This window comes from Cebus imitator, unplaced genomic scaffold (assembly GCF_001604975.1).
Source record: "Cebus imitator isolate Cc_AM_T3 unplaced genomic scaffold, Cebus_imitator-1.0 Scaffold50, whole genome shotgun sequence".
Classification (NCBI taxonomy): domain Eukaryota; kingdom Metazoa; phylum Chordata; class Mammalia; order Primates; family Cebidae; genus Cebus; species Cebus imitator.
In genome coordinates, this window is record NW_016107365.1 from 1,418,949 (window position 1) to 1,445,949 (window position 27,001).

The 27,001-nt window shown below is 40.5% G+C and overlaps 1 protein-coding gene and 1 long non-coding RNA gene across 2 annotated transcripts in view; both read left to right on the forward strand.

Moving 5' to 3' along the window:
* Nucleotides 1–2,396: 2,396 nt before the first annotated feature.
* Nucleotides 2,397–27,001, forward strand: part of LOC119471093 — a 60,461-nt gene continuing 35,856 nt past the window's right edge. The window contains exon 1 of the long non-coding RNA XR_005200086.1: nt 2,397–2,503. This is a non-coding gene — a long non-coding RNA (uncharacterized LOC119471093). The remainder of the gene's footprint in view (nt 2,504–27,001) is intronic.
* LOC108303683 (40S ribosomal protein SA-like) lies at nt 8,009–9,061 on the forward strand. Its single transcript, XM_017527603.2, has one exon. It carries the CDS (start codon nt 8,083–8,085, stop codon nt 8,968–8,970), a length of 888 nt encoding a protein of 295 aa, XP_017383092.1. The 5' UTR covers nt 8,009–8,082; the 3' UTR covers nt 8,971–9,061.

Below are 27,001 nucleotides of genomic sequence, written 5' to 3' on the forward strand. Positions count from 1 at the left end.
CCTGATATTTCACCATTAGCAAAATCACTCTTTGGGGGTGATATAGCCTCTAATTAAAATACACATGGACATTGATGTAGAGAGCAAGGCTTTTGTTAGTGGCTGGTGGCGGGGGACTCAGTGGGAGGGTGAATGGAGTGGGCAGGATTTTGAGCCATGGGGGTGGGGGACTGAGCACTGAGTTGGGCGAGGAACAGAATATACAGAGAATCTGCAAAGGTAAGGGGGTGGGGACAGTTACTGCAAGAGGTAAGAGAGGGCCTAAGACAATTTCATTTGCTTTCCAATATTGAATTTGGCATCGGAAAGTCTGCATCAAAGAAAGGGTGAGGCAGAAGCTTGTACTGCTTTCCATATTGCTCCTGTATTGCAAATTCTTCATAGGAATGTTCTTTAGAGACCTTGTTTACTTGCCTGACGTGTATTGTTATTAGAGATCTTTGGATGTTGAAGTAATTGAAAACTGCAATGTGAGGGCACACTTAATATTCTTGAGGCACAATGCAATCTTAGAGATGCTGTCTTATTTGAAAAGCTACCTGGGGGATTCTGGCACATCTTGGTTTAGCTCAGATGCTCTGTGAGTAAAGATTATGAGTGTAGCTATCACTGAAGAACTGGAAACTTAGCCAGTTAATTTTTATGGCTTGATATTAACAGTGTTATTAGATGTGTATAAACACCATGTGCAAATGTTGGGAGAAAGAGTGATCTTTTCCCTTTAACAAAGGATTCTTTCATGGCAGTGGTGACAAGGTGGCAAGCAGTAAGTAGGCGTTGGTGAGAGAGGCAACACTGGCTTTTATCTTTGAAATCATTATTTTCACTTCTGCATCAAGGTTAGAAAACCGTGCATAACTTTTTGGTTAGTACTACAATAGCCTTTAAATATGTAGGTCTGCCATGTAAAATTGTATGCTATGCAGAAAACAAATCCATTCATTCATTCAACGCATACTTATTGTGAGCCTATTATGAGCCAGGTGCTGTGCTGGGCATTTGAGATGCAGTGATGGACAAGAGCAGATCCAGTCCCAGCCCTGGTAGAGTTTATAGTCAGTCGGGGAGATGGATGTTCATTGAATAAACAAAAATAAACATATTGTTTCAAATTATGGTAAGTGTTATAAAAAATAGGTACACAGCTGTATGAAACATACAATAAGGAAAGGGTTGTTTACATTGAGATCTGAAGAATGAATGAGTTAACCAGGTAAAAAGGTGCTTGGGGGTAGGAGGTGGGGAGGGAGGGTGCAAAGAACATTCTGGACATAGAGGAGTTTGGGAAACTGAGAGACTAGTGTTTCCAGAGAGCAATTCTTTGTAGATAACTTTGGCCATGTCTTTGAACTTGACTGTGTTTTCAGTTTCTTATTTGAAAAATGAAGGTTTTGATACTGGCTTCCTATCATGATAAATAGCAACTGTCCCATAATTAATGAAAAGTTGAGTCACCTTGTTGAATTCTAAAATGAAAGGCGCTGTAATGGCATGAGCCCTGCCAAAAGCTACATCCAAAGACAAAACACTGCTAGCTTGGCACTGAGCTCAGCTCTATGCATGCAAATAGATAATAAGAGTTCTTTAATTAGGTTTTGCTTTGTGATGAAATCACAATTGAATTTTTCTGTAAATCAGAACTTGATTCCTATAAAGTAAAATTGTCTTCTATCTGCCTGGCCTGGATGAATGAGTCATCAGGCCCACACTGGTTAAGTCCATTATATTCTAGCATACAGATAAAAATTTTGCTCTTTAAAAGATAATTTCTCAGAAAACCAAAATAATTCGCCCCATTAGCTTGTTCAAAAAGAAATAGCTTTATTTTTAGACCGAGATGTATCTGCATGGATGTTTCTAGCCTTATATATTGCGTATGCTGAGCTAATTTGATTTTGCTGAGACTCCGTTTGTGAATTTCTCTGTGAACTGCTGATTATTACACACAGCTTAGGGCCTGATTCATTTTAAACCAGGTGAGTATGTAGCAAAAATGAGCCCCTGTACAAATGTTTATTTTAGTGTAGAAGCAGGTCCTCGCTTCACCAAGATATGGCCTCCACAGTGAAAAAGAGGCTGAATTCAGTCCTCAGAACCTCTTGCCTTACTGTTTGTGACAGAGGCACACCTCGGTGGCCAAGGGTGCTGTTGATCTCCTCCCTGCTGCTGCCACGTGAGTGACTGGGCAGTGTGGCAGCTCCCTCCCTCCACCGGACACTGCCATTCCCCACCTGGCCTTTATGACCCTTGTGAAAAAAAGTCCTGAGCTGGACCTCCCTGCCCACCGGAGGGACTGATCCTAAGACTGTGTGCTTGCTCCCGCAGAAGAGCTGTGGGCGACAGCTACTTCAGTCTCTGGCATCTCAGCCTCCCAGCCAATTAACTCTGGGAGCCATTGGCCAAGTAAATCAAAGGGCAGGAAACAGCTAAAATTAGATGTGGAAGGGAGATGAAACCACAGCTCTTTTGAACTCAGAAGCATCCATTAACCCAACAGCATAAGGTATATATTTTTTGTTTCTTTTTTCTAACAATACTTTGCTTCACAGTTTGTGTCAGGTAATAGTTCAGTTGATTATAAAGATTTGGGACTTTAAAAATAGTTTTCCTTGACTGCTAGGTTGGGAAATGAGAAGCCATGCTCCTGTGGGTTACTGTGGCTCAGGCTGATTTGTGAGTGATCTGGGTGCTGGATTACATTTATGTAAAAAAATAAGCCCAGAGGATACATCAGTAATTGCTGCTCAGTGTGGGCTCCCAGTCACAAATTTGTGGGCATCTCTTTGTGACTTATGGAACTGGAAGAACTGACTTCAGCCTTGTACTTGGAGAAAGCTGTGTAAGAATATCTTGAAGAAGAAATCCTTCCTTCCATCCACTCATGGCAGAGAGGCAAGGAGTATGAGCTCTGGGGTTAGACCGGAGTGGGGCCAAATCTTAGCTTCACCCCCACTGACTGTATGATTTCAGATGTTTCTTCTTTCACTCCCAGTTTCCTTATCTGTAAAGTGGGGATCATAGCACTCACCTTGTTTTGAGAAATAATATAATAAATGTATTTTTATGGGGTCTGGCATTTAATAAGCACTTAATGAAGGCTGCATTATTATCATTTAATCAATATATATTAAATGCTTTCCATGTATTATGCATTGTAAAAGATACCAAGAACTATTAACTAAAGAGAGTTGGAGAGAGGAAATACAGAAATATGAAAAACAAATATGAATAGAAGCTATTAATACCAATTAGGTCATAAGTAAAATGGAACTAAGTGAACAGGACAGGCGACAATTAGGAGTTCAAAGTTCACTGAACTCTAGATTGGAAAAGGCTTCAACTAATGGGTGGGATTTAGGGTTGGGATTCTATTCTTGCCACCACCCCCAGACTCATGAATATGCTGTTGACACAGTGGATAAAAGACACACCTCTTATCCACTGCGTGAGGTCGGGTCATAAGAAGCTGCCATTCCCAGGTTATTTTAACTATAGACCCAACTGTCAGCTACACAGACGGCAGTTCTGTGAGGACAATATTCCCTGTGCCTGCAGATGACACAGCCTTCCTTCTGTAGCAATCTACTTTGCAGAGAGAGAAATAATTCCCTTTCCTTGGTCTTACATTTATTCAGATCATGTTCACTGATGACCTAATATACATCCGTATGCTAAGTGCTAGCTAGAGACAGAGATGGAAAGACCTGAAAACCAGTCTCTTCTGCTTCCCTCGGACACCCCAGTGTTCAGCCCTTGGTTGCTGATGGAGTCAGTGCCAGAGGCCTCCAGATGGTCAGCCTCACTACCCAGGCTGCTGCCGTGATGGCAAAGGTGAGTGGAGATGTCACATGGCCGTAGCAATGAGTACTGGGGCCCTGTTGAGGTTTGAATAGAAGAAACTTGTCATAATCAAGGGAATCACAAACTGACATTAAAAAAAATCACCCACTTTCATTAGAAGGAAAATCCTCTATTCTCTCTTCTTCCTTCCCGTTTTCTTGCATATTGACCTCAGCCCATAGAGGAATGGACTTTTGTCTCCTCTCTTTTCTCAACGGAGTGTTGGAGAGAATGCTTCTGAGACCAGTCTTTCTTTCTCTCTTTCTCCCTTTCTCTCTTTCTCCCTTCTCTCCCCTCCTTCCTTCCTTCCTTCCTTCCTTCCTTCCTTCCTTCCTTCCTTCCTTCCTTCCTTCTTCCTCCCTCCTTCCCTCCTTCCTTCCTTCCTTCCTTGACAGGATCTCACTCTGTCACTCAGACCTGATCATAGCTCACTGCAACCTTAATTTACTGAGCTCAAGTGATCCCCCTGCCTCAGCCTCCCAAGTACCTGGGACTACAGGTGGTGCCACCATACCTGGCTAATTTTTTAATTTGCAGAGACAGGGTCTCACTGTGTTGGGCAGGCTGGTCTCAAATTCCTGACTTCAAGTAATCTTTCCACATCCACCTCTCAAAGTGCTGGGATTACAATTGTGAGCCACTACACCCACCCCAGTCTTCCTTTAGATGAACCTCCTTAGCTGCCAGTCTGATTGGTCAGTCCCCAGGCCATATTTATCTTAAGGCGTGGTTCAGACCCCACACTTAGTTTCCTCTGTGCTGAGGTGCAGAAAGCTCTACTCCACTCCCACTCATGTGGACTTAACTCTATCCCCTTCTTGGAGAGCCTGGCTATTCTCCCAGTTCTTTCTGTTGGGACTTTATTCAGGTGGGTGAGACAGGTCTTCCTCATTATCCACACTGCTGGTTGGGTTGGGTCACTCTGTCTCTCCCAAGATTCAAGTTCAGGAAGGAAAGATCAGGAAGAATGAATTAGTATTGTTTTTGTGCTCCCCTGCTCATACCTGGGGCTTGGTCCCTCTCTCTCAGGTAGCTCATTCCAGGGAGTGGGGCCCTTGGCTTTCTCCTCTAATCCCAGCCCGTAGGCTGCCTCAGGCTCTGCAGCTGCAGCAGACTTGTTAACAAGTCCCTCTGCTGACTTGTTACTCTCAGCGTTTACTTTCGTAAATTGGCTTTTGTAAATTCTCAAACTTCCTTTTCATGGGTTAGTTCTCAGCTATTTGAAGGTGCCTCTGTCATGTACTCAGAACTCCTTATGAAGTAAGCAATATTGGCCCCATCTTGGAGGAGAAGGAGAAGGGAGGCCAGGGCACAGAGAAGTTAAATGTATGATTCAGTGCGGTGCAGCAGGCCGCAGCAGATCCAAGCATGGAACTCGGGCTATCTCGGTTCAGTCCTCATCCCCACCGTCTACTTGTTTTTCTCTCCAGAATTCACTCTGTAGGTTGTAATTTTGGTGCATTTTTCACCTCCAATTACATCTTCACTTCTAAAGCTAAGTGAGACCTTATACCCATGTAGACACCCAAGAAGCTAGTGGAATCTGATGCATTTGGCTTAGACTTCTGACATGTGTGTTCATTCCAGATCTGACATAATTCACATAATATTCTGCTCTTTCTTCTTTTTCCCAATTCAATTCAAATATTTCCGAGTCAAATTTCAGTGTAACTCCAACCTCCTGCTATAAAGCCTTCTCCAGACACTGCAACCTGCATGGATCTCTTTCTTCTTAACATCAGGAGCCAATTTAGCATTTCAGCGTTCTTTTCAGATTTCATGTCCTCTTCTACTTTCTTGAGGACAGGGACAGTATCTTCCTCTACTTTTGACTTTCCGGTAATAACTAGAACAGTGCTAGGCAAATTAGGTGTTCAATGAGTTAGTTGGCCTTTTTAGTCCTTGGGATAATTTTTACATTGGAAGCAGTTTGGATATAAAAGGGCCACTTGAAAAATGTGATCAAAGCTTCAACAGCCATAGGCATATGGGCTGGATTAACCTGTCTCATTCATCTCAGATGCTCCATTTGCATTTCTGTGACCTTTTGATAATGATATATTAAATAATGATGAAGCTTTAGGTCTTATCACAGTTCCCAGTTTCAACTTTTAGACATTGGAACTTTTTTTAATTGTCATGTTTCTTTATCATTCACCAAATAAGACTATATATATATCAGTGCATTCTATAGTAGGGATACCAGACTTAAACATAAGTCCATTATTCTGAGTCTAAAGTGCCTTCCACTTTACCACTCAGAAAATCCAACTGCCTAGAAAAATTCTACAGTCAAAATCTGGCTTGTGTGGGAAGAGTATGTGTATGTGGTAGGGAGATGATGAGAAGTTGGTTCATGGGTACAAATGTACAGATAGATAGAGAGTTAGAAGTAATAAGTTCTAATGTTCAATAGGAGAGTAGGGTGACCATAGTTAACAACAATGCATTATATATTTCAAAATAGCTAGAAAAGAAGACTCAAAATGTTCCCAACACATATAAATAACTAATAGTGTGGTAATGGATACCCTAAATACCCTGACTTGATCATTACAATTCTATGCATGTAACAAAATTTCACATGTATCCCATAAACATGCATAAGTCTTATGTATCAATTTAAAAAGTCTGGCTTGTAAATATATATATATGTATGTATGTATAAACTTTTATTCTAAGTTCAGGGTTACAAGCACAGGTTTGTTACATAGGTAAACATGTCATGGCGGTCTATTGTACCGATAATTTCATCAGCCAGTTATTAAGCCTAGTACCCATTAGTTATTTTTCCTGATCCTCTGACTGAAACTTTTAAGGCCAGAAATCAGGATAAACTTGGTCCATATTTATTTAAAATGCAGATTCTTAGGTCCGACCCCTGCCATCAGAACAAGAATCTCAGGCTGGGCTTGAGGTTACCTCTCTATGTAATCTTAATGCTCACTAAAGTCAAATAAACACTGTTTTATGGGATTTTTGTTACTGAATAAGAAGATGTGATTTCAAGTGTATCCCTAGAGAGTACTGAATGGAGGATTCAGGGAAATCAGGTATCTGGGTGACTCAAATGTTTTATATTAAAATGTGTAATGCATCTTATTTGCTAGCCATGGCTCATAGGGTCTCATGATCCTCACTTCCTAGCACTTTTTAGGTACAGCATGCTGACTATGCACTTGAATCTTTAAACCAACATCATCAGCCCCAGAGTAAGTATTGGGAGTCACAGTGGGAGTCTTTGGAAGTGTTAAAATAAGATTTCAGCTTGAGTAAGGAAGCTCCTTGGATTTTCAAAGTGCACTTTTTTCCCCTTCCAGTTTAGATTAACTTTCTCTCAATTTTTATAATAGAAAGATCACAAAGAACTGACTGTTTCCTACAGCTGTTAAAGATAGCTAATTAGGATAGGTGTGAACTGGGAGCTCATTAGCCCCTTCAGGTTTCCCAGCTGCAAAGGTCAGGGCAGACTAGCTACTATCACAGGGTCAGAGGGTGAATGGCAGCTGGTCACGAAAGATAAATATGACAAGATGGGGAGCAAAGCAAGGTTATTATTGCAAGAGGTGTCACCCGGATAATAATGGAACTTAACCAATGAAAAATCACTCAAATCATGACCCAGCCCAAAAGGAAAATAACCCCTATGCTTCCAGAATTTATTGCAGCATTGTGATTGTTTGGCCATTAAAATGTCACTTGCAGAATGAAATAGTTGGGAATGCTGACTATAAAATGAAATTGTTTCTTAATTCTTCTCAAAGTATTCCAAGCATTATTGAATGACCAGTTTATTAGGTCTCTAGGGAAATAATTATGACTTGCATCCTCTTTGAAATGTAGACCCACCATTCTCTTTTTCTTCTCTCTCTGTATGTGCTCACTCTATTTTTTATCTCTTTTTCTATGTCTCTCCAAGCTCATGAATAATTTTCTTAGGAATCATTGAGGAACCAGGCTAGTGAGGACTTGAATTTCCAGTGCTTTACACAATGTAGCTTATTCTTGTTGACAGTACATCTCTACTGTGGCTCTATTTGGAAAGAATGCCTTATTCCAGGAGAAAGGTCTTCATGAACCTTTGGAAGTCCATCTTTCATTTTATCATTTCACCACTTCATGAGATGGAATACTGCAGTGTTAAGATCAAAATATCATATGACCGCTTTCCGCGCTACCTGCCGAGGGCTCCAAACGGCGTTGTTCTGGATTCCCGTCGTAACTTAAAGGGAAACTTTCACAATGTCCGGAGCCCTTGATGTCCTGCAAATGAAGGAGGAGGATGTCCTTAAGTTCCTGGCAGCAGGAACACATTTAGGTGGCACCAACCTTGACTTCCAGATGGAACAGTATATCTATAAAAGGAAAAGTGATGGCATCTACATCATAAACCTGAAGAGGACCTGGGAGAAGCTTCTCCTGGCAGCTCGTGCCATTGTTGCTATTGAAAACCCTGCTGATGTCAGTGTTATATCTTCCAGGAATACTGGCCAGAGGGCCGTGCTGAAGTTTGCTGCTGCCACTGGAGCCACTCCAATTGCTGGCCGCTTTACTCCTGGAACCTTCACCAACCAGATCCAGGCAGCCTTCCGGGAGCCACGGCTGCTTGTAGTTACTGACCCAAGGGCTGACCACCAGCCTCTCACGGAGGCGTCTTATGTTAACCTACCGACCATTGCTCTGTGTAACACAGATTCTCCTCTGCGCTATGTGGACATTGCCATCCCATGCAACAACAAGGGAGCTCACTCAGTGGGTTTGATGTGGTGGATGCTGGCTCGGGAAGTTTTGCGCATGCGTGGCACCATTTCCCGTGAACACCCGTGGGAGGTCATGCCTGATCTCTACTTCTACAGAGATCCTGAAGAGATTGAAAAAGAAGAGCAGGCCGCTGCTGAGAAGGCTGTGACCAAGGAGGAGCTTCAGGGCGAATGGACTGCTCCGGCCCCTGAGTTCACTGCCACTCAGCCTGAGGTTGCCGACTGGTCTGAAGGCGTGCAGGTGCCCTCTGTGCCCATCCAGCAGTTCCCTACTGAAGACTGGAGCGCCCAGCCTGCCACGGAAGACTGGTCTGCAGCCCCCACTGCTCAGGCCACTGAATGGGTAGGAGCAACCACTGAATGGTCTTAAGCTGTTCCTCTGTGGGCTCTTAAACAACATATAAGATTCATGGAAAATAAACATCGAGTTTCTAAAAAAAAAAAAAAAAAAAAAAAAAAAAAAAAAAAATATCATATGACCAGCATCCTCCACCATGCAATCTCATTCATTAAATATCTTTCATTAAAATAGCTACAATAGCACAGAAAATGAAGACAGGGAAAATATGGAAATGATGCCTTTAAAAGAATAAAAATGGATGACACATGCCAGATTTTTGGAGGAATCTCTGCTCATCATGTGAGACAAATGGAGTAGAGTTAAGAAATGCCTTATGGCACAGCCAGGTTTTAGGTCACACAAGAGTGACACGTGAAAAATGTAGAGTTTAGACCTTCTCTGTTCTCCCTTAGGCAGAGACTCAAGGCTTTTGTCCATCAGAATATAGTGTAGCTGCCTTATCTTGCAGGTGTTGACCCATTAAGTGGCCAAAGTACTCACTTCCCATAACTTCTACAGCCCACTACTTTATTTTTCTGCATGTATAAGAGGGAGTGATCCCAGACAACAGTGGGAAGGTATTAGGAGTGTATTGTTGATTAGAGATTATTTATATTTTGGGCCAGGCTCGGAGGCTCACACTTGTAATCCCAGCACTTTGGGAGGCCAAGGTGGATGGATCCCTTGAGCCCAGGAGTTTGAGACCAGCCTGGGCAAGGTTAAGGTCTCCCAGCATGGGAGACCCCATCTCTACTAAAATACAAAAAATTAGCTGGGTGTGGTGGTGCGTGCCTGTAGTCCCAGCTACCTGGGGGCTGAGGTGGGAGAATCACCTAAGCCTGGGCTGCAGTGAGCTGAGATCACATCACTGGACTCCAGTCTGGGTGATGGGAGTGAGACTTGGGAGACAGAAAGAGAGAGAGACTGTCTATATTTTTATAGGAGTAGTGTCTTACCTTGGTTTGGGTTTTCCCAGCAGCAGACATTGAGAGAGTAAAGCCAATCACTTTTTTTGGGGGTGGAGAATGGAGGAAGGATCACGAAAGGTATAGTAGGGAAGAAACGACCAGGAGGAGAGGGCAGCAAATAAAGGTTCTTATAAAACGAGTTACCACTATGGTAACAGAGTTTAATTTCTCTGAGGAACACTGAGTGGTCATCTAAGACATGGGCCTTGGAGTTATCTCACCTAAGAAGTGAGGGACCTGGGATACTTACATGCCAGTTCCCATCAGTTATTAATCAAAGGCTGCTCCTGAGGACATGATGTAATTTTCCATCCACATCTGACCTGCTGTGCACAGGATCAGAGTTTCTCTGTAGGTCAGAGGAAACCCCCAGGCAAATAACCTAGGTGCTGACAAGTAGAAGGTTGCTGTGCTCTGAAGTGTTAAGGGTGCGGGAATCTGGGCAGGACACCAACAGTGTCAACAGCAGTCAAGACCTTGTGCCACTCAGATCCACCTGTGCCCTGTGTTAGGTTTACTCTATCACATCACTGCTTCTTCAAGGTCACAAATACAACTTTTTTTAAAAAAAAAAAGGTAACGGGTCCATTAGTGGGCCAGGATCTCACTGTCTACTGCCACAGTCTTTCCCACGATGTTCATTGATCAGCTCTCCTCTATTCTACCTTTTGTAGACCCTCCTCTCCCTTGGCCAGCATTTCTGCTGGTTTAGATTGCTCACCTTATGGAATAACTCAGACCTTTGTCTCTGAGAGGTCTAAGTGCCAGATTAGGATGGATTTTTTTTTTTTTTTCTGTGCAATCTGTTGTCCTGGCGGGTCTGATATTATCCAGTCATAAAAGGCAATGCTGGTTGCATGGTCACTTGATGTCTCATGCTCAGGTACTCAGTTACTTCATGGCCACAGTGGCACCCGGGAGCTGCTTTCTGAATGAAGAGCTGTCTCTGCGGGTGGCATGGACTTGCTCTAGACCTCTGGAGCTCTGCATTGTGGTTCTCCCATTGAGGCTTGTCAAAGGTCCTAGAGAGCCTAGCAGCATGGGTCACAGAGCCTAAACACTAGAGCTTCTTGTGCCACAACCTGGACCAGTTCCAGCGCCCTCACTTGCTCCGGGGCCACTGTATTAGTTTGCTTTGGCTGCCATAACAAAATACCACACACTGGGTGGCTTAAACAACAAAATCTTGTCCAGTTCTGAAGGCTAGAAGTCTGAGATCCAGCTGTGGCAGGTCTGGTCTCTTTGGAGGCCTCTCCCTGGCTTGCAGATGACTGCCTTCTTGCTGTGTCCTCTCAGAGCCTTTTCTCTGTCTCTGAGAGGTCTAAGTCTCAGATTAGGATGGATTTTTTTTTTTTTTTCTGTGCAATCCCATGTGAGCTTCTTGGCACTTCCTTGTGTGTCCACATTTCCTCTTCTTGTGAGAACATTAGTCAGATTGGATTGGAACCCATTCTAACTTCCTTATTTTAACTAATTCATCTCGTAAAGGGCCTGTCTCCAAATATAGTCACATTCTGAGGTACCGGAGGTTAGGGTTTTGACAGATACATTTTGGGGCGATGGATTTGGCCCATAACACCCACTCAAACAAAACTAGAAGCCTTCTGACTCACTACCAAATGAGTTGGAGCAGTATTCACAAGTGCGGTGGGGGTGGTCTCCAAAATTTGAAGAGGTTCCCTGGGTATCGTACCACTTTTTTAGTGGTAGGAGGTACAAAGTGCACATATTTGTTTTCCTCTTGGAGCAGTGACCTGGCATGTCCCAAAACATGGGGTCCCTGAAAGCTTTACTGACCACAGTAAAGCCCTTGCATGTGTGTAAGCTTCCTCTTCCACTTCTGATCCTGATGTATCTGACCAGAATACTTACCCCTTCCTGTCCCCCAGGCACAATTAAATGATGTTGCCAGCACAGTGAAACCTTGCAGTTGCCTACAGAATATCCTAATGATCTTGATCCTGTTAACCTTTATTGTAACCTAGCCATGAGGGCATGGCAGTGAATGTATGTACATATTTGTCTATTCTAAGGGACAGCAAATTGGTTTTGATGCTCCTTTCTAGTAGGGGTTGAAGAGAATGCATTTTCCAATTCAGTAGTGTTATACCAAGTACAAGAGACCATGCTGATCTGTTGTAGTAAAAACACTGCATCTGGAACAGCAGTTGTGGTTGGGGTTAATACTTGGTCATGATAGTCCGTCTTAAAATACATGACCCAACTGGCTTTTTCTAGAAGACACACTGGTGCGCTAAATGGGGATACAATGGGACCACCATCCTACCCTCCTTTATGTCTTTGAGGATAGCCCCAGTCTCTGCCCTTCTTCCTGTGGTGAAGCATTGCTTCTCATTTTCTTGTCAGGGCAGAGGGGGGAAATTTCAAGTTTTTCACCAGGCTTTTCCTATAACATCTCAGTCAATAGACACCACACATGCTATTTTAACAGACAGAACTTAATGTAAAGAATTATTAAGTAGTTACTAAAAAACTGGAAAGGCAAAGAGAGAACATTAAGATATCTCAGCCACAGCTGGGGGAACAAGGGAAGAAGTTGAAATTACTGGTACGTAAACGCTTGCAGTAGGAGCTGAATCTCAGACCTCTGATGGGGCCACTACTCAGCTTATGTTGATGACTCTGTGCTCAAAGGAGGCATTCCCCGGGGCTGTGACCCAGAACTCTGAGGAAGAGGTCCTGGTCAGTTGTGCCAGTGTTTCAGAGGACCACGGTGAGATTTGTCCTGCCAGTGTTGGAAATCCTGCAAACTGAATGCACGCTGTGACTGCAGCAGACTGTGAATGCCGAGCGGAGCAATGAGCCTGCGGTGCTGCGGCAGGAACACCAAGCACACGCCTTCTTATTCCTCAAGTTTCCCATATTGGAAGAGCTGAATGTAGAGCCAGCTGGCAAAGCAGAAATGTGGCTTGCAAAGCCCCAGCCCTGGCATCACAAAGCAGAACATAAAAGTGTGTGTGTGGGAGGTGGAAGAGGTAGGGGTGGGTTGAAGCTGAGAGACAATAGCTTAAGAACTATCACAGGGCTCTTATTCCAGAGATCAGGCAACCAGTACAAGATTCTACCTGCCCATATTGGTCCAGTTTATGCATTCAAGAACTAGAGAAATGATCGCAGGTGGGTCTACAAACACCTCGAGTCTATAATAAGACAGATGTGGGACCAGACTCCACTTATTACCTGACCTTCAACGTCCTCTCTGTAACAGGGATGCCCTGCTGGTGTGTTGGGTCCCCAAGTCAGTGTCAACTTAGATCTTGTATCGAAGAACCATTGAAAAATCATGCAGATATTCTTCTTTCTCCAGTGTGTGATTAATCAGGTAAATGGCTCTGTTGTTTTGGGAAGGACTGGTAGAATCATGACTGAGGACACTTGCTATGACATTGCAGAGTTCTCCACAAGGGGACTCAGCCACTCCTTCAATTGGTCGGTTCTAGGTCTGAGAATTGGCTCAGGTGTGGAAACTGGGTGAGCCATCATGACTTCCCACTGGGGAGTGCATGTCAACTTTCTGCTCATCCACTTTTAACCTCTTGTGATCCTATGTCTCAAGCAGTATACCTGTTGGTTGACCATCTATTTTGTCCTTGGGAACGATATGGATGCCCCAGCTTCCACTGTGACCTTGCTGCCCATTACGGTAGTTATGCCCCCCACCCTTGTCCCTGGTGGTTAAGTGTTGCTACCTGGCTTGAGCTCTTTTGGAATTTCATCATCTCACTGACACTGGGGAGCCTGATGGTGGCGGTTCTCTGCAGGCTGGCATTAGCAGTATGACAGCTAAAGGTATGGCTAAGGATTCAATCTATGGCTGGAGAGAGTTATCAGGTCATCATCACCAACCTATTCATCAGAATGCCTTGATTGAAATCTTGGCTCTGTCAGTTACTTACAGGATGACCTTGGGCAAGTTGCTCAGCATTTCTGTGTCTCAGTTTCTTTTTCTGTAAAATGGGAATATTAATAGTACCTACCTCAAAGAGCTGTTGGGTGGATTCAATAGGTGAATCACTAAGTTGCTCAGAACAGTGCCTCACATATCATAAACCCTTAAACAATGTTAGCTATTACCAGGCCAGGGCAGTGGCTCATGCCTATAATCCCAGCACTTTGGGAGGCCAAGGCAGGAGGATCACTTGAGATCAGGAGTTTGAGACCAGCCTGGCCAACACAGTGAAACTCTATCTCAGCTTTAAAAAAATAGCTATTATTATTCCTATGAAAATTAAAAAACTAGCAAGAAAGCTAACCATTGTTGTTCAACATCATTCTGGAAATTATAAAAAACAATTAGACATGAAAAAAATATGTGAGGTCAAATACTGGAAAAGAAGACACAAAATTATCATTATTTATGGATTATGTAGTTGGCCACCTAGAACAATTCCAAAAATATCAGTGAAAACCATATAAAATTAAAAAAAGAATTTAGTAATATGGCCAAATCAAGAGTTTCCTTACCCATTGCAATAGCCTCTAAAATGTAAAATAAATAGGGGGAGAAAACCTTACAAGAGCCAAAGTATTTTTATAAGAGAAATTGCAGACATTTAAGAGCAGCTAAGACAAATGGGGTACTATTTCTTGATGGTGATTATCACTATTGGAGAGATAGCAATTCTCCCACAATTAATTAAAAAATTTATTACACAGTTCCAATCAAAATTCAAACATTATTTTTGTAACTTAAAAATGATCCCCCAGTTTATCTTGGAGAATAAACAATGAGAACAGTAATAACAAATGTTAAAATAAGAATCATGGGGTGTCTATTACCACCAGATGTCAGAACACATTTATAATGTCAACATGGTTTAAATATTTTTACTGGTGGATAGATAAAAAGAGAAAAAGTAGGAAAACCTTAAAAGTCTATAAATAGATCTTACATATATATTTAAAAGTATGTAGGAAAATTTCCATTTTAAATTAGAGAGGAAAAGGTACATAGACTTTTCCGTGACTGACTACTCGCCGGGAAACAATTAAGTTTGTTTTCCGATCCCATGACTTACTCCAAAATAAATTCTTAACTGCTTAAGAATTAAGCATATAAATATGAAACCATAGAAAAGGTAAAATTATATAAATATCACACAATCTTAGGATGAGGAAGAGAAAAGATTATGTAAGGCAGAAAACAAAGAACAAAAACAGTAGATTTAAACACATAAAAATTAGAAATGTGTGGTGTCATAAAACGAACAAAACAGAAACTGGGAAACATTTATAAACTAAATGACAGACAAAACACTCATATTTGTTTAGAAGATTTTTTATTTTTTAATTGACATTTATAGCTATTCACATTTATGGAGTATCTAGTGATGTTTCAATACATATAATGTATAGTTATCAGATTAGGGTAATTAGCATATCCACAGTCACAAACATTTATCATTTCTTTGTGTTGGGAACATTCCTCCTTCTAGCTATTTGAAAGTATATAATATATTATGATTAATTACAGTCATTCTGCAGTGGTATAGAACTTTAGAATTTATTCTGCTGTCTAGATGTAAATTTTGTATCTTTTAGAAAAAACTCACCCTATCCCTTCTCCCCTTCCCCTTCCCAGCCTCTGATATCCTCTGTTCTACTTTTTACTTCTATGAGATCAGCGTTTTTAGCTTTCACATATGAGTGAGGACATGCAAATGTTTAACTTACTGTTCCTAGTTTATTTCACTTAATGTCCTCCAGCTCTATCCATGTTGCTGTAAATGACAGGATTTCACTCTTTTTTGTGGTGGAATAGTATTCCATATGTATATATATCACATTTTCTGTATCATCTGTTGTTGGCACCTAGGTTGATTACATAGTTGGCTACTGTGAATAGTACTGCAGTAAACATAGGGGTGCAGACCTCTCTTCAATATTCTGATTTCCCGTCCTTTGGCTAAATGCCCAATAGTGGGATTGTTAGATTATGTGGTAGTTCTATTTGCAGTTTTTAAATTTTATTTTAAAGGGACCTCTATACTCTCTTCCCTGTGGCTGTACTAATTTACATTCCCACCAACAGTGTATAACAGTTCTCTTTTCCTTGTATCCTCACCAGCACTTTTTATTTTTTGTCTTTTTGATTATAGCCATCGTAACTGGGGTGAGATCATACCTCACTGTGGTTTTCATTTGATGTTGAGCATTTATATATATATATATATATATATATATATATATATATATATTTGTTGGCCACTTGTATGTCTTCTTTTGAGGAATGTCTACTTCGGTCATTTGACCATTTTAAAATCGGATTTTTGTTGTTGTTGTTGAGTTGTTTGAGCTCCTTGATATTCTGGATGTTAATCATCCATTGGATGAATAGTTTGCAAATGATTTCTCCCATTCTTTAGGTTGTCTTTTCATTCTGTTGATTGTTCCTGCTGTTCTGCAGAAGCTTTTTAGTTTGATATAATCCCATTTGTTTATTTTTGCTTTTATTGACTATGCTTTTGAGGTCTTATTCATAAAATCTCTTCCCAGACCAATGTCCTGAAGTGTTTTCTCCAAGCAGTTTTATAGTTTTGGGATGCACATTTATGTCTTTGATTCATTTTTAAAACATTTTAATTTTTGTGGGTGCATAGTAGGTGTATATATTTATGGGGCATATGAGATATTTTGATACAGGCATGCAATGTGAAATAAACACATCATGGAGAATGGGATATCCATCCTCTTAAGCATCTATCCTTTGAGTTACAAATAGTACAATTACACTCTTTAAGTTATTTAAAAATGTGTGATTAACTTATTATTGACTTTAATCACCCTGTTGTGCTATGAAATAGTAGATCTCATTCTTTCTAACTAAATTTTGGTACCAATTAATCATCTGCAACTATCCCCCAGCCTCCCACTACCCTTCTCCGCCTCTGGTAACCATGCTTCTACTCTGTGTCTCCATGAGTTCAATTGTTTTAATTTATAAATCCCACAAATAAGTGAGAACATGTGATGTTTATCTTTCTGTGCCTGGCTTATTTCACTTAACATAATGATCTCTATCCATGATGTTGCAAAGGACTGGATCTCATCCTTTTTCTGGCTGAATAGTATGCCATTGTGTAGATATACTACATTTTCTTTATCCAGTCATCTGTTGATGGACACTTAGGTTGCTTCCAAATCTTAGCTATTGTAAACAATGCTGCAACAAATGTAGGAGTGCAGGTATCACTTTGATATACTGATTTTCTTTCTTTGGGGTATATACCCAGCCCTGGGATTGCTGGAGCATATGGTAGATCAATTTTCAGTTTTTTAAGGAACCTCCAAACTGTTCTCCATGGTGTTTGTACTAATTTACATTCACATCTACAGTGTACAAGGGTTCCCTTTTCTCTGCATCCTCACTAGCATTTGTTACTGCCTGTCTATTGGATAAAAGTCATTTTAACCGGGAAGAGATAATATCTCATTATTGTTTTGATTTGCATTTCTCAGATAATCAGTGATGTTGAGCACCTTTTTATAAATCTTTTACCACTTGTATGTCTTTTTTTGGGAAATGTCTATTCAGATATTTTGCCCATTTTTAATTGGATTATTAGATTTTTTTTCCGTGGAATTGTTTGAGCTCTTTTTACATTCTGAATATTAATCCTTTGTCAGATGGATAGTTTGCACATATTCTCTCCCATTCTGTGGGTTGTCTGTTTAGTTTGTTGATTGTATCCTTTGCTCTGCAGAAGCTTTTTAACTTGATATGATCCCATTTGTCCATGTTTGCTTTGGTTGCCTGTGCTTGTGGGATAGTACTCAATAAATTTTTGCCCAAATTAATGTCCTAGAGATTTTCCCCAATGTTTTCTTGTAGTAGTTTCAAAGTTTTAGGTCTTAGATTTGAGTCTCCAATCCATTTTGATTTTATTTTTGTATGTGGCAAGAGATAGGGGTCCAGTGTCTATTCTTTTGCATATGAATATCTAATTTTCCCAGCACAATTTATTGAAGAAACTGTCTTTTCTTCTGTATATGTTCTTGGCACCTTTGTCAAAAATGAGTTTACTGTAGGTGTGTGGATTATTTTTGAGTTCTCCATTCTATTCCATTGGTCTATGTGTCTGTTTTTATGCCAGTATTATGCTGTCTTGGTTACTATAGCTCTGTAGTATAACTTGAAGTCGGGTAAATATGATTCTTCCAGTTTTATTCTTTTAGCTTAGGATAGCTTTGGGTATTCTGAGTCTTTTGTGGTTCTGTATAAATTTTAGGATTGCTTTTTCTATTTCTGTGAAGAGTGTCATTGTTATGATAGGGATTGAATTGAATCTGTAGATTGCTTTGGGTAGTATAGACATTTTAACAATCTTGATTCTTCTCATCCATGAACATGGAATATTTTTCCATTTTTTGGTGTCCTCTTCAATTTCTTTCATCAGTGTTTTAGAGTTTTCATTACAGAAATCTTTCACTTCTTTGGTTAAGTTAATTCCTAGGTATTTTATTTTATTTGTAGCTATTATAAATGGGATTACTTTCTTGATTTCTTTTTCAGATTGTTAGCTGTTGGCAAATAGAAATGTTACTGATTTTTGTATGTTGATTTTGTACTCTGCAACTTTACTGAGTTTGTCTATGAATTCTAAGAGTTTTTTGGTAGAGGCTTTAGGTTTAAGATCTTGTCATCTGCAAACAGGGACAGTTTAACTTTCCCTTTTCCTATCTGGATGCCCTATATTTCTTTTTGTTGCCTGTTTGCTCTGGCTAAGATTTCCAGTACTATGTTGAATAAGAGTAGAGAGAGTAGACATCTTTGTCCTGTTCTAGTTGCAAGAGGAAAAGCTTTCAGTTTTTCCCCATTCAGTATGATGTTGTCTGTGGGCTTGTCATTTATCACCTTTGTTATATTGAGGTACTTTCCTTCTATACCTAATTTATTGAGAGTTTTTATCATGAAGCATTATTAAATTTTATCAAATGCTTTTCCTGTATTTATTTTGAAGATCTTTTTAATTTTTTAAATTCTCAATTTTGTTTAGTTCTGCTTTAATTATTTCCTTCTAATTGTTTCCTTCTAATTTTGAGTTTGGTTTGTTCTTGCTTTTCTAGTCCTTAGACGCATTGTTAAGTTGTTATTTGAAATTTTTCAGTTTTTTCTTTTTTTTTTTTTTTTGAGACAGGATCTCACTCTGTTTCCTGGGCAGGAAGCCATGATCTTGGCGTCCTGCAGCCTCAACCTCCTGGGCCCAAGTGATCCTCCCATCTCAGCTTCCCAAGTAGCTGGGATTACAGGCACATATGAACACAACCGGCTAATTTGTGTATTTTTTTGTAGAGACAAGGTCTTACTATGTTGCCCAGGCTGGATTAAACTCCCGAGCTCAAACAATCTGATTGCCTTGGCCTCCCAAAATTCTGTTATTACTGAGACCAGGTTGTGGGACATGGGGGAGGCTCAGCTCCCTGATAGGATGTGTTCTTCCGGGCCCTTGGTCCCTCCTCACTCAAGAATGGGGGAGAGGACCCTACTAGGCATAGTGACCTCATTTAAATAAATATCAGACCCCAAAGAGTTTTGCAGAAAGTGATTTATTTAGGCAGAGAGAGAGAAACAGGAGAAAGAAAGAGAGAGAGAGAGCGAGAGAGCGCGAGAGAGCACAAGCAAGCTCCGATGCTGTTGTGAGAGGGGAATCCAGAAATGGAGTTGTGGGAGATGTGGGAGAAGGGGACTTTTAACCCGGGAATTCTTCCTGCCCTATTCAGAATAGTTTTCTGTGCTATGAAAGGAGTTCCTTTAAACTGCCACTGGAGTGATTGATCTTTGATTTCTGACATCTGATTTGTTGTTTGGCCCGGTCCTCCCATAGTGTCTCATGGGCTTTTCTAAACAAAGGAAGCTCACCTGGGCAGTCTGTGTCCTACGTGTGCGAAAGTTAAACAAAGACCTCTAAGCTCCTGGATGGAGATGTGAAAGAAGGCAGGTCAGGCATGTCTCTGGGAAGTTTTTGCCTTTGAAACCACACTCCCTTGTGGACCCGAGGAGAGAATACATTCCCTCATTACAATCATGTGCCACCATGCCTGCCCCTTTCTAGTTTTTTGATGTAGACTATACATAAAAATGATTATTGTTATAATCTTGCCTTTTAATACTGCCTTTGCTTTATCCCACAGGTTTTGGCATGTTGTGTTTCTATTTTCATTGGTTTTAGGAATTTTTAAATTTTATTCTTAATTTTTTTCTTCTCCCATTGGTCATTCAGGAGCATGTTGTTTAATTTCCATATGTTTGTGTAGTTTTAAATGTTCTTAATATTATTGATTTCTACTTTTATTGCACTGTGGTCAGATAAGGTATGTGATATGATTTGCATTAACAATATTTTTTTAAGACTTGTTTTGTGTCCTAACATATGATCAATCCTGGAGAGTATTCCATGTGCTGATGAAAAGAATGTGTATTTTGCAGTTGTTGGGTGAAATGTTCTGTGAATGTTTGTTAGGTCCATTTGCTCTATGGTGTAGTTTAAATCCCTCATTTCTTTGTTTATTTTTTGTCTAGGTGATCTGTTCAATGTTGACAGAGGCATGTTGAGGTCCCCAGCTATTATCGTATTAAGAACTATCTCTCCCTTTAGATAGAATATTTGCTTTATATATCTAGGGACTTCAGTGTATAATGGTTATATTCTTTTGCCAAATTGATCTCTTTATTATTATATAATCTCACTCTTTGTCTCTTTACAGCTTTTGACTTGAAATATATTTTGTCTGATAGAAGCATAGCTATTTCAGCTCACTTTTGTTTCTGTTTGCATAGGATATCCCTTACCTATGGTAAGGGATGGTAAGGGATATGTGTGTCTTTATGGGTAACGTTTCTTATAGACAGAACATGATTGGGTCTTTTAAAAGAATCTATTTACCTGCTCTATATCTTTTAAATGGGAAATTTAGTCTCTTCAAATTCAAGGTTATTATTTGATAGGTGAAGGTATACTCGTTTCATTTTATTGATTGTTTTCTGCTTGTTTTGTGTACTGTTTATTCCCTACTTACTCTTCTATTTGATTTTTTTGTATCTGCAGTTTTCTGTAATGATAAGGATTGGTTCCTTCCATTTCTTCCTTTGTGTATCAGCTCTACCAGTGAGTTTTATAGTTCTGTTTTTTAATGATGGTGGTTATTATCTTTTCATGTCCAGATGTGAGACTGCCTTGAGCATTTCTTGTAAGGTCAGTCTAATGGTGATACATTCCCCTACTTTTTGCTTGTCTGTGAAGGATTTTCTCTTTCATTTTTGAAGAATAGCTTTGCTGGGTATAATATTCTTGGCTATGAAGTGTTTTTTTTTTTTTTTTCTGTCAGTACCTTGAATATATCTCATTCTCTCCTGACCTGTAAAGTTTCTGCTGAGAAATCCACTGTGAGTCTAATGGAGATTCCCTTATATGTGACTTGATGTTTTTCTCTGGCTGTTTTTAGAATTCTTTTTGTCTTTGACTTTTGGCAATTTGACTATAATGTTCCTTGAAGAGGATCTGTTCAGGTTGAATCCACTTGGGATTTGTTGAGGTTCCTGCATCTAGATATCCATACTCCTCTCAAGACTTGGAAAGTTTATAGCTATTATTTCATTAAATATGTTTTCTATATCTATTCCCTTCTCTTTTCCTTCTGGAATACTGATAATGTGAGTATTTGTTTGTGTAGTCATGCCCCATAAATCCCATAGGCTTCCTTCATTCTTTTTTATTCTTTATTCTTTTTTGTGTCATTTCAAAAGATCTGTCTTCAAGTGCAGAAATTCTTTCTTCTGCTTGGTCTAGTCTGTGATTTAAGCTCTCAATTGTATTTTAAAATTTCATCGATTGAATTTTTCAGCTTTAGGGCTTCTGTTTTTTTTTTTTTTTAAAATATATCTATCTGTTTGTTGCATTTCTCAGTCAAATAATAAATTGTTTTCCTGATTTCATTGAATTGTCTGTCTGTATTCTCTTGTATCTCACATAATTTCCTTAAGATTATTATTTTGAATTCCTTTTCTGACATTTTGTATATTTTCTTATGATTGGGTCTGCTACAGAAGAATTATTGTGTTCCTTTGGAAGCCTGATGTTTCTTTGCTTTTTCATGTTTGATGTGTTTTTAGTTGATTTCTATACATCTGATAGAATTGTCACCTCTTCTAGTTTTATAAAGTGGGTTTCATAGGAAAAGACTTATTCATATATATGGGTCTTGGGTATTGTTTGGAGTGTGTTGGCTTTGGTTCTAGGTGGACACAATAGTATAGTCTCTGTGTGGTTTCTTCAGCTGCAATCAACACTAGCAATGTTTGTGAGTGTCTCAGTAGCCTAGGCTGAGAGAGTTGTGATGGTGGTGATGTGGCTTTGTTAGGGATGTGCTCACTGGGTCACTAAGCTGTTTCTCAGGTTAGGGGCACATGTGTGCACACAGTGGGTCAGTCAACTTGGGGTCTGGCTTGCTGGGGTTGGGACCATGGGCTATTACACTGGCTGGGGGCATGGGCGTATGGTTGCTAGGTCAGCCTAAGAGTGTATATGCCAGAGTAAGCCTGTGGAACTGTTACCCAGGCTCAGGACATGGCTGCATAGCTTCTTGGCTAGCTTGGGTGCATGTCTGTTGAGGCTGACCCATAGGGTGTTTCTCAGGCCTAGGATGGGAGTGCACAGCTTCTCAGTCAACCTTGGGATATGCCTGTGAGGCACAGCCCATGGGGCTGTTTCTCTGTCCTGGCCCACAAGTGCACAGCTGCTCAGCTGGCCTGAAAACATGTCTTCTGGGCATGGCCTGTGTGGTTGTTTCTCAGGCCTGAGATATGGGCATGAGGCTTTTGGGCAGGCTAGGGATATGTCCAAGGTGGGCAGGTGGATGCCACCAGCTGTTTCTCAGACCCTGGGCACAAGCATGAAGCTACACCACTGGCTTTGGGGGTATATCAGCTTCTTGATAACTCAGGGACTTCCCCTGCTCAGGGGAGGACACACAGTGGTTTGGCTAGCTCAAGGGTGGGTTTACCCTTGGTGGGACTGGCAGACTATTCCTCTAGCAGAAAGTGTATGTGTATGGGTTTCTTTCCTGGTGTGTAGGACCAGAGTCTCAGCTGGTGATCACCTCAGGCCGGGGTTGTGGCATTCAACCACCCATGTGGGCTTGGTGTAATGAAGATGGAGCCCCAGCATTGGACAGGTACAGCAGCTACTGGCCCCCAGGGAGGCACACTCCAGAGGTGGCTCTGGTCTCAACATGGCACCATGTTGCTATAGCTTGGCTCACAGGGGCTGGATGGGGTGTGGAGAGAGCACACCTTGTGCTCCTAATACAGAACAATGTAGCTGTGTGAATTCCTGGCAGCTCTCCAAACTGCGTTCAGGGCTTGTGAGGACCAGGGGGTTCTCCTGTTGTAAGAACTGTAAGTGTCTGCAGTGGCAGTGGGGGCTGGTGGAGTTCTTCTTACCCTTTCCCTGCAAGGAGAACTACCTCCTGTCTCTGGGCCAACTTGATCTGGGTGAAACAGATGGGGCTGCATGGAGGTGCCTCCACTCCCACTGCACTCCAGTGCTGTCCCTTCTACACTCCAGTCATATCTTAGCTGTTTACTCATTGGCTTGGTCCTTTTCCTTGGCAGAGATGAGTGCCAACTGTCTCTATTCGGCCATCTTGCTCATGTCATTCTGATTTTTTTAATGAAGAGCTTCTGCAAATCTGTGAAAAATGTATAAACAGATCAGTATAAAAATGGCATATGGCACAAATGAACAAGTCACAAAAGAAAAAATATTAATAAATTGTATGTACAATAAAGTCTGTTTAAGAAACAAAATGTGAAATTGAAAGCAATGAGATATTATTTCCATTTTTTTCTTTTTGGTATCAAACTGACAAGTTGTTATTCAAAAATTACAATATCCAGCCATGATGGGGTATTGGAAAAACAGGCACTTTAATACATAGTTGACAGAGGGTTAGTGCTACATCATTTCCTGATGAAACTATGACTAAAGCTTTAAAAGTATGCCTTATGGAATTCATCCTAAATAAATTTGTGGAGTTATGGCCAAATATATATGCAAAAGCATATTCAACATAAAGTTTTTATAATAGCGACACCACCTAACATATAGATATAGTGGATTTGTTAAGTAAGTTATGGTACACCCATGTGATGGACTACTGTATAGCCATGAAAAATCAAGTGTAGCACTTTAGAAAAATGTTTATAAAATAATTTACTAAGTGACAAAGTTATATATAAAATAAAATACCGAGTATGTCATCAGTTTTGTAAAAAAATGCGCATATATGTATAAAGGTATATCTGCATATATAGGCAAAGAAAAGAGCCTAGAAGGGCATACAACATTAATGTATTAGTCTGTTCTCACATTACTATAAGGAAATACCTGAGACTGGGTAATTTATAAAGAAAAGAGGTTTAATTGGCTCTTGGTTCTACAGGCTGAACAGGAAGTGTAGTGGCTTCTGCTTCTGGGGTGGCCTCAGGAAGCTTCCAAACATGGCAGAAGGCAAAAGGGGAATAAGGCACTTCATATGGCTGGAGAAGGAGGAAGAGAGACTGGGGGAGGTGTAACAGACTTTTAAACAACCAGATTTCACAAGAACTCACTGTCACAAGAATAGCACCAAGGGGATGGTGCTAAACCATTCATGAGAAAACCACTTCACGATCAAATCACCTCCCAGCAGGCCCACTTCCAGCAATGAAGATTACATTTCAACATGAGATTTGGGTGGGGACATGATCCAAATTGTATCAATTAATAATAGTTACCTCTGAGTGTGGATTATAGTGTTTTCCAAATTTTCTGCATGACATATATCAGTTCTGTAATTTGAAAAGAAAAACAAATATGAAAAGAAAAAAATATGAGAAAGATATGAAAGAAATCTTAGGGCTCCATGACTTGGTTGACTTCTACTGTCAGGTTGTGGGTTTCAAGTTTACATATAAATTTAGAAAAATAGAATAGCAAGTATGTAGTGTGGCTTGATATTGTGGCAACACCTTATACTATAGCAAATAAGTGTTTAAAGCCTGTGAGGTTCTAAGCCACTCTTTTGAAAAATTGTTTTTCAATATGATACATTCTTACTACTAAGAAATTCATTTTGGTGTTACTTGGGTCACTAGTTACCCACCAAAACTGATATTACTGTAGATTTTTATGTCATGTAGCCAGAAGGAAAACACTGAGAATAAGTGTTACTCTTTCCCCAGTCAATTCATCCTTGTGCAAGATAAGCCCCCCAAAAGAGGATTTAAGGGTCTCTTATCCTTAGTTCCATGAGGTCTCTATCTCCATTACCTCCTTCACTTTTGGTGACAATTCAAGGCTAACCTAGCAAGCCCACATTTTCTCACCAAATAAAGACACACTCCTTATCAGGGGTTGGGTCTGGCAGCTGGAGCTGTTTTTATCAATAGTCTATTTGAGTCTCTGAAAAAACAATTTAAGCTGGCTGCAGTATTTCATCAAAACTGTTCAATATCAGTGACTGGGGGCTTCAGCAGAAGGTATATCCATAATTCATAATGCCATCTAAATTGGGGAGAGGAGACACTGTAATCTCAGAATTCTTAAGGGAGAGGAGAAATATTAGAACATTCTTAAAACAAGCACAGTTGAAGCCATTGTTACAGATGGATTTTTATCTTTCCAGGAGATGGAAAAGGCTAAGTCAGTGACAACGAAGCTAAATATTTCTCTCGTAAAACAAAGGAGAACAATGCACGTTTACTACTGACTAATTTATTTTACTCAGTGGAATAAACCAGCATGACTAACATTGTTTTAATGTATGCATTCAGTGAGACCTAGGATATTGATATGTAAAAGCACTTAAACACACACTGTTATGAGCCAGAGCTGTCAAGAGCTGTTTTGAATCAGTAAGAGCTGGAAATATCCATGTAGAAAGAGAGCGACCCAACAGCCCGGCTCTATAAATAGCCCTGAGTGAGCCTGGCTTGTGGCTCGGGTTGGCCTGAGTCCTAAACTCCTCCCTGGGGACTAAACCCATGAGGAATGAGACAGAAATGAAACCTGGGCATTTGTCTCACTGCTTTCCTGGTCACTACTGATTTCTCAGGAAAAGCCTATTTTCTGTCTGTAAATATTTCCTCTCCCCTCCACTTCCCAGCCTTCCTAAAAACAAAGCAAAACAAAACACATGAATAAAATTCCAAAACACAAACATAAATAAAGCAAAGCTTTCCCAGTTTTGGCATTAGCTCGAAGCACTGGAAATTTACAGCCTATTTATTGGTAATCTTTAAATTCATGTTTCAGGAATCCCTGAAAAATGATTTGGGTGAAAGAATGCAGTAGATCCTATGTTTCTTAGTTTTCTTTCTGCTGGTGCTATTTTATTTAACCCTCACAGTGCTCTGTAGAAGGTATTATTAGGTTGGTTGTGGTTTTTGACGTGAAAAGTAATGGCAACCACCGCAATTACTTTTGCATGAACCTAATAGGATGCCTATGTGATATATGAGGGAAGTAAGGCTCAGAGAAGTGCAATGCCTGTCAAAGATGCACCATTCGGTCATCCCACTCAGTCAAGTGGTCCTCCCACTATACCAGTGATCGGTCAGTTTTAGGCAGCTGCAGACCTCCCTCAACTTCTACTACCCATAGCCTCCGCTCATGCAATGTACATGCCAGAAAGTTAACTGAAACGTTGTGCCAAGTTCCTCTGGATCACTGTAGTTTTCAAACCTTTTTCCTTCATTATGATCTGCTTCACGTACTGGTGAACAGATGACCCAGTGGGTCAGTGTGAGGTGCTAATGAGGTTTAGGTCATCCGTTTCACCATGAACACACGTTAGCTAGTCTTTATGTTGAAGGAGATCAGGATATGCCACCTCAAAATATGCCACTTTAGCTTAAGGATTATTTTGAGCTGAAGTCAGTCAAAGATCAACATATACAGGAAGTGGTCTCTGCTCTCCCTTTATCTGCCTAAAAGCAGGACATGAATTTCCCTTGGTGAAGGTGGTATAAGTTTCCGTTTCCTGAACCAGGATGAGGAACATGATCATTATCACTGGAGATGGAGAGCTGGCAT

Coding starts and splice junctions, on each gene's coding strand:
- LOC108303683 (XM_017527603.2), top strand. CDS start 8,083: ATGTCCGGAGCCCTTGATGTCCTGCAAATGAAGGAGGAGGATGTCCTT.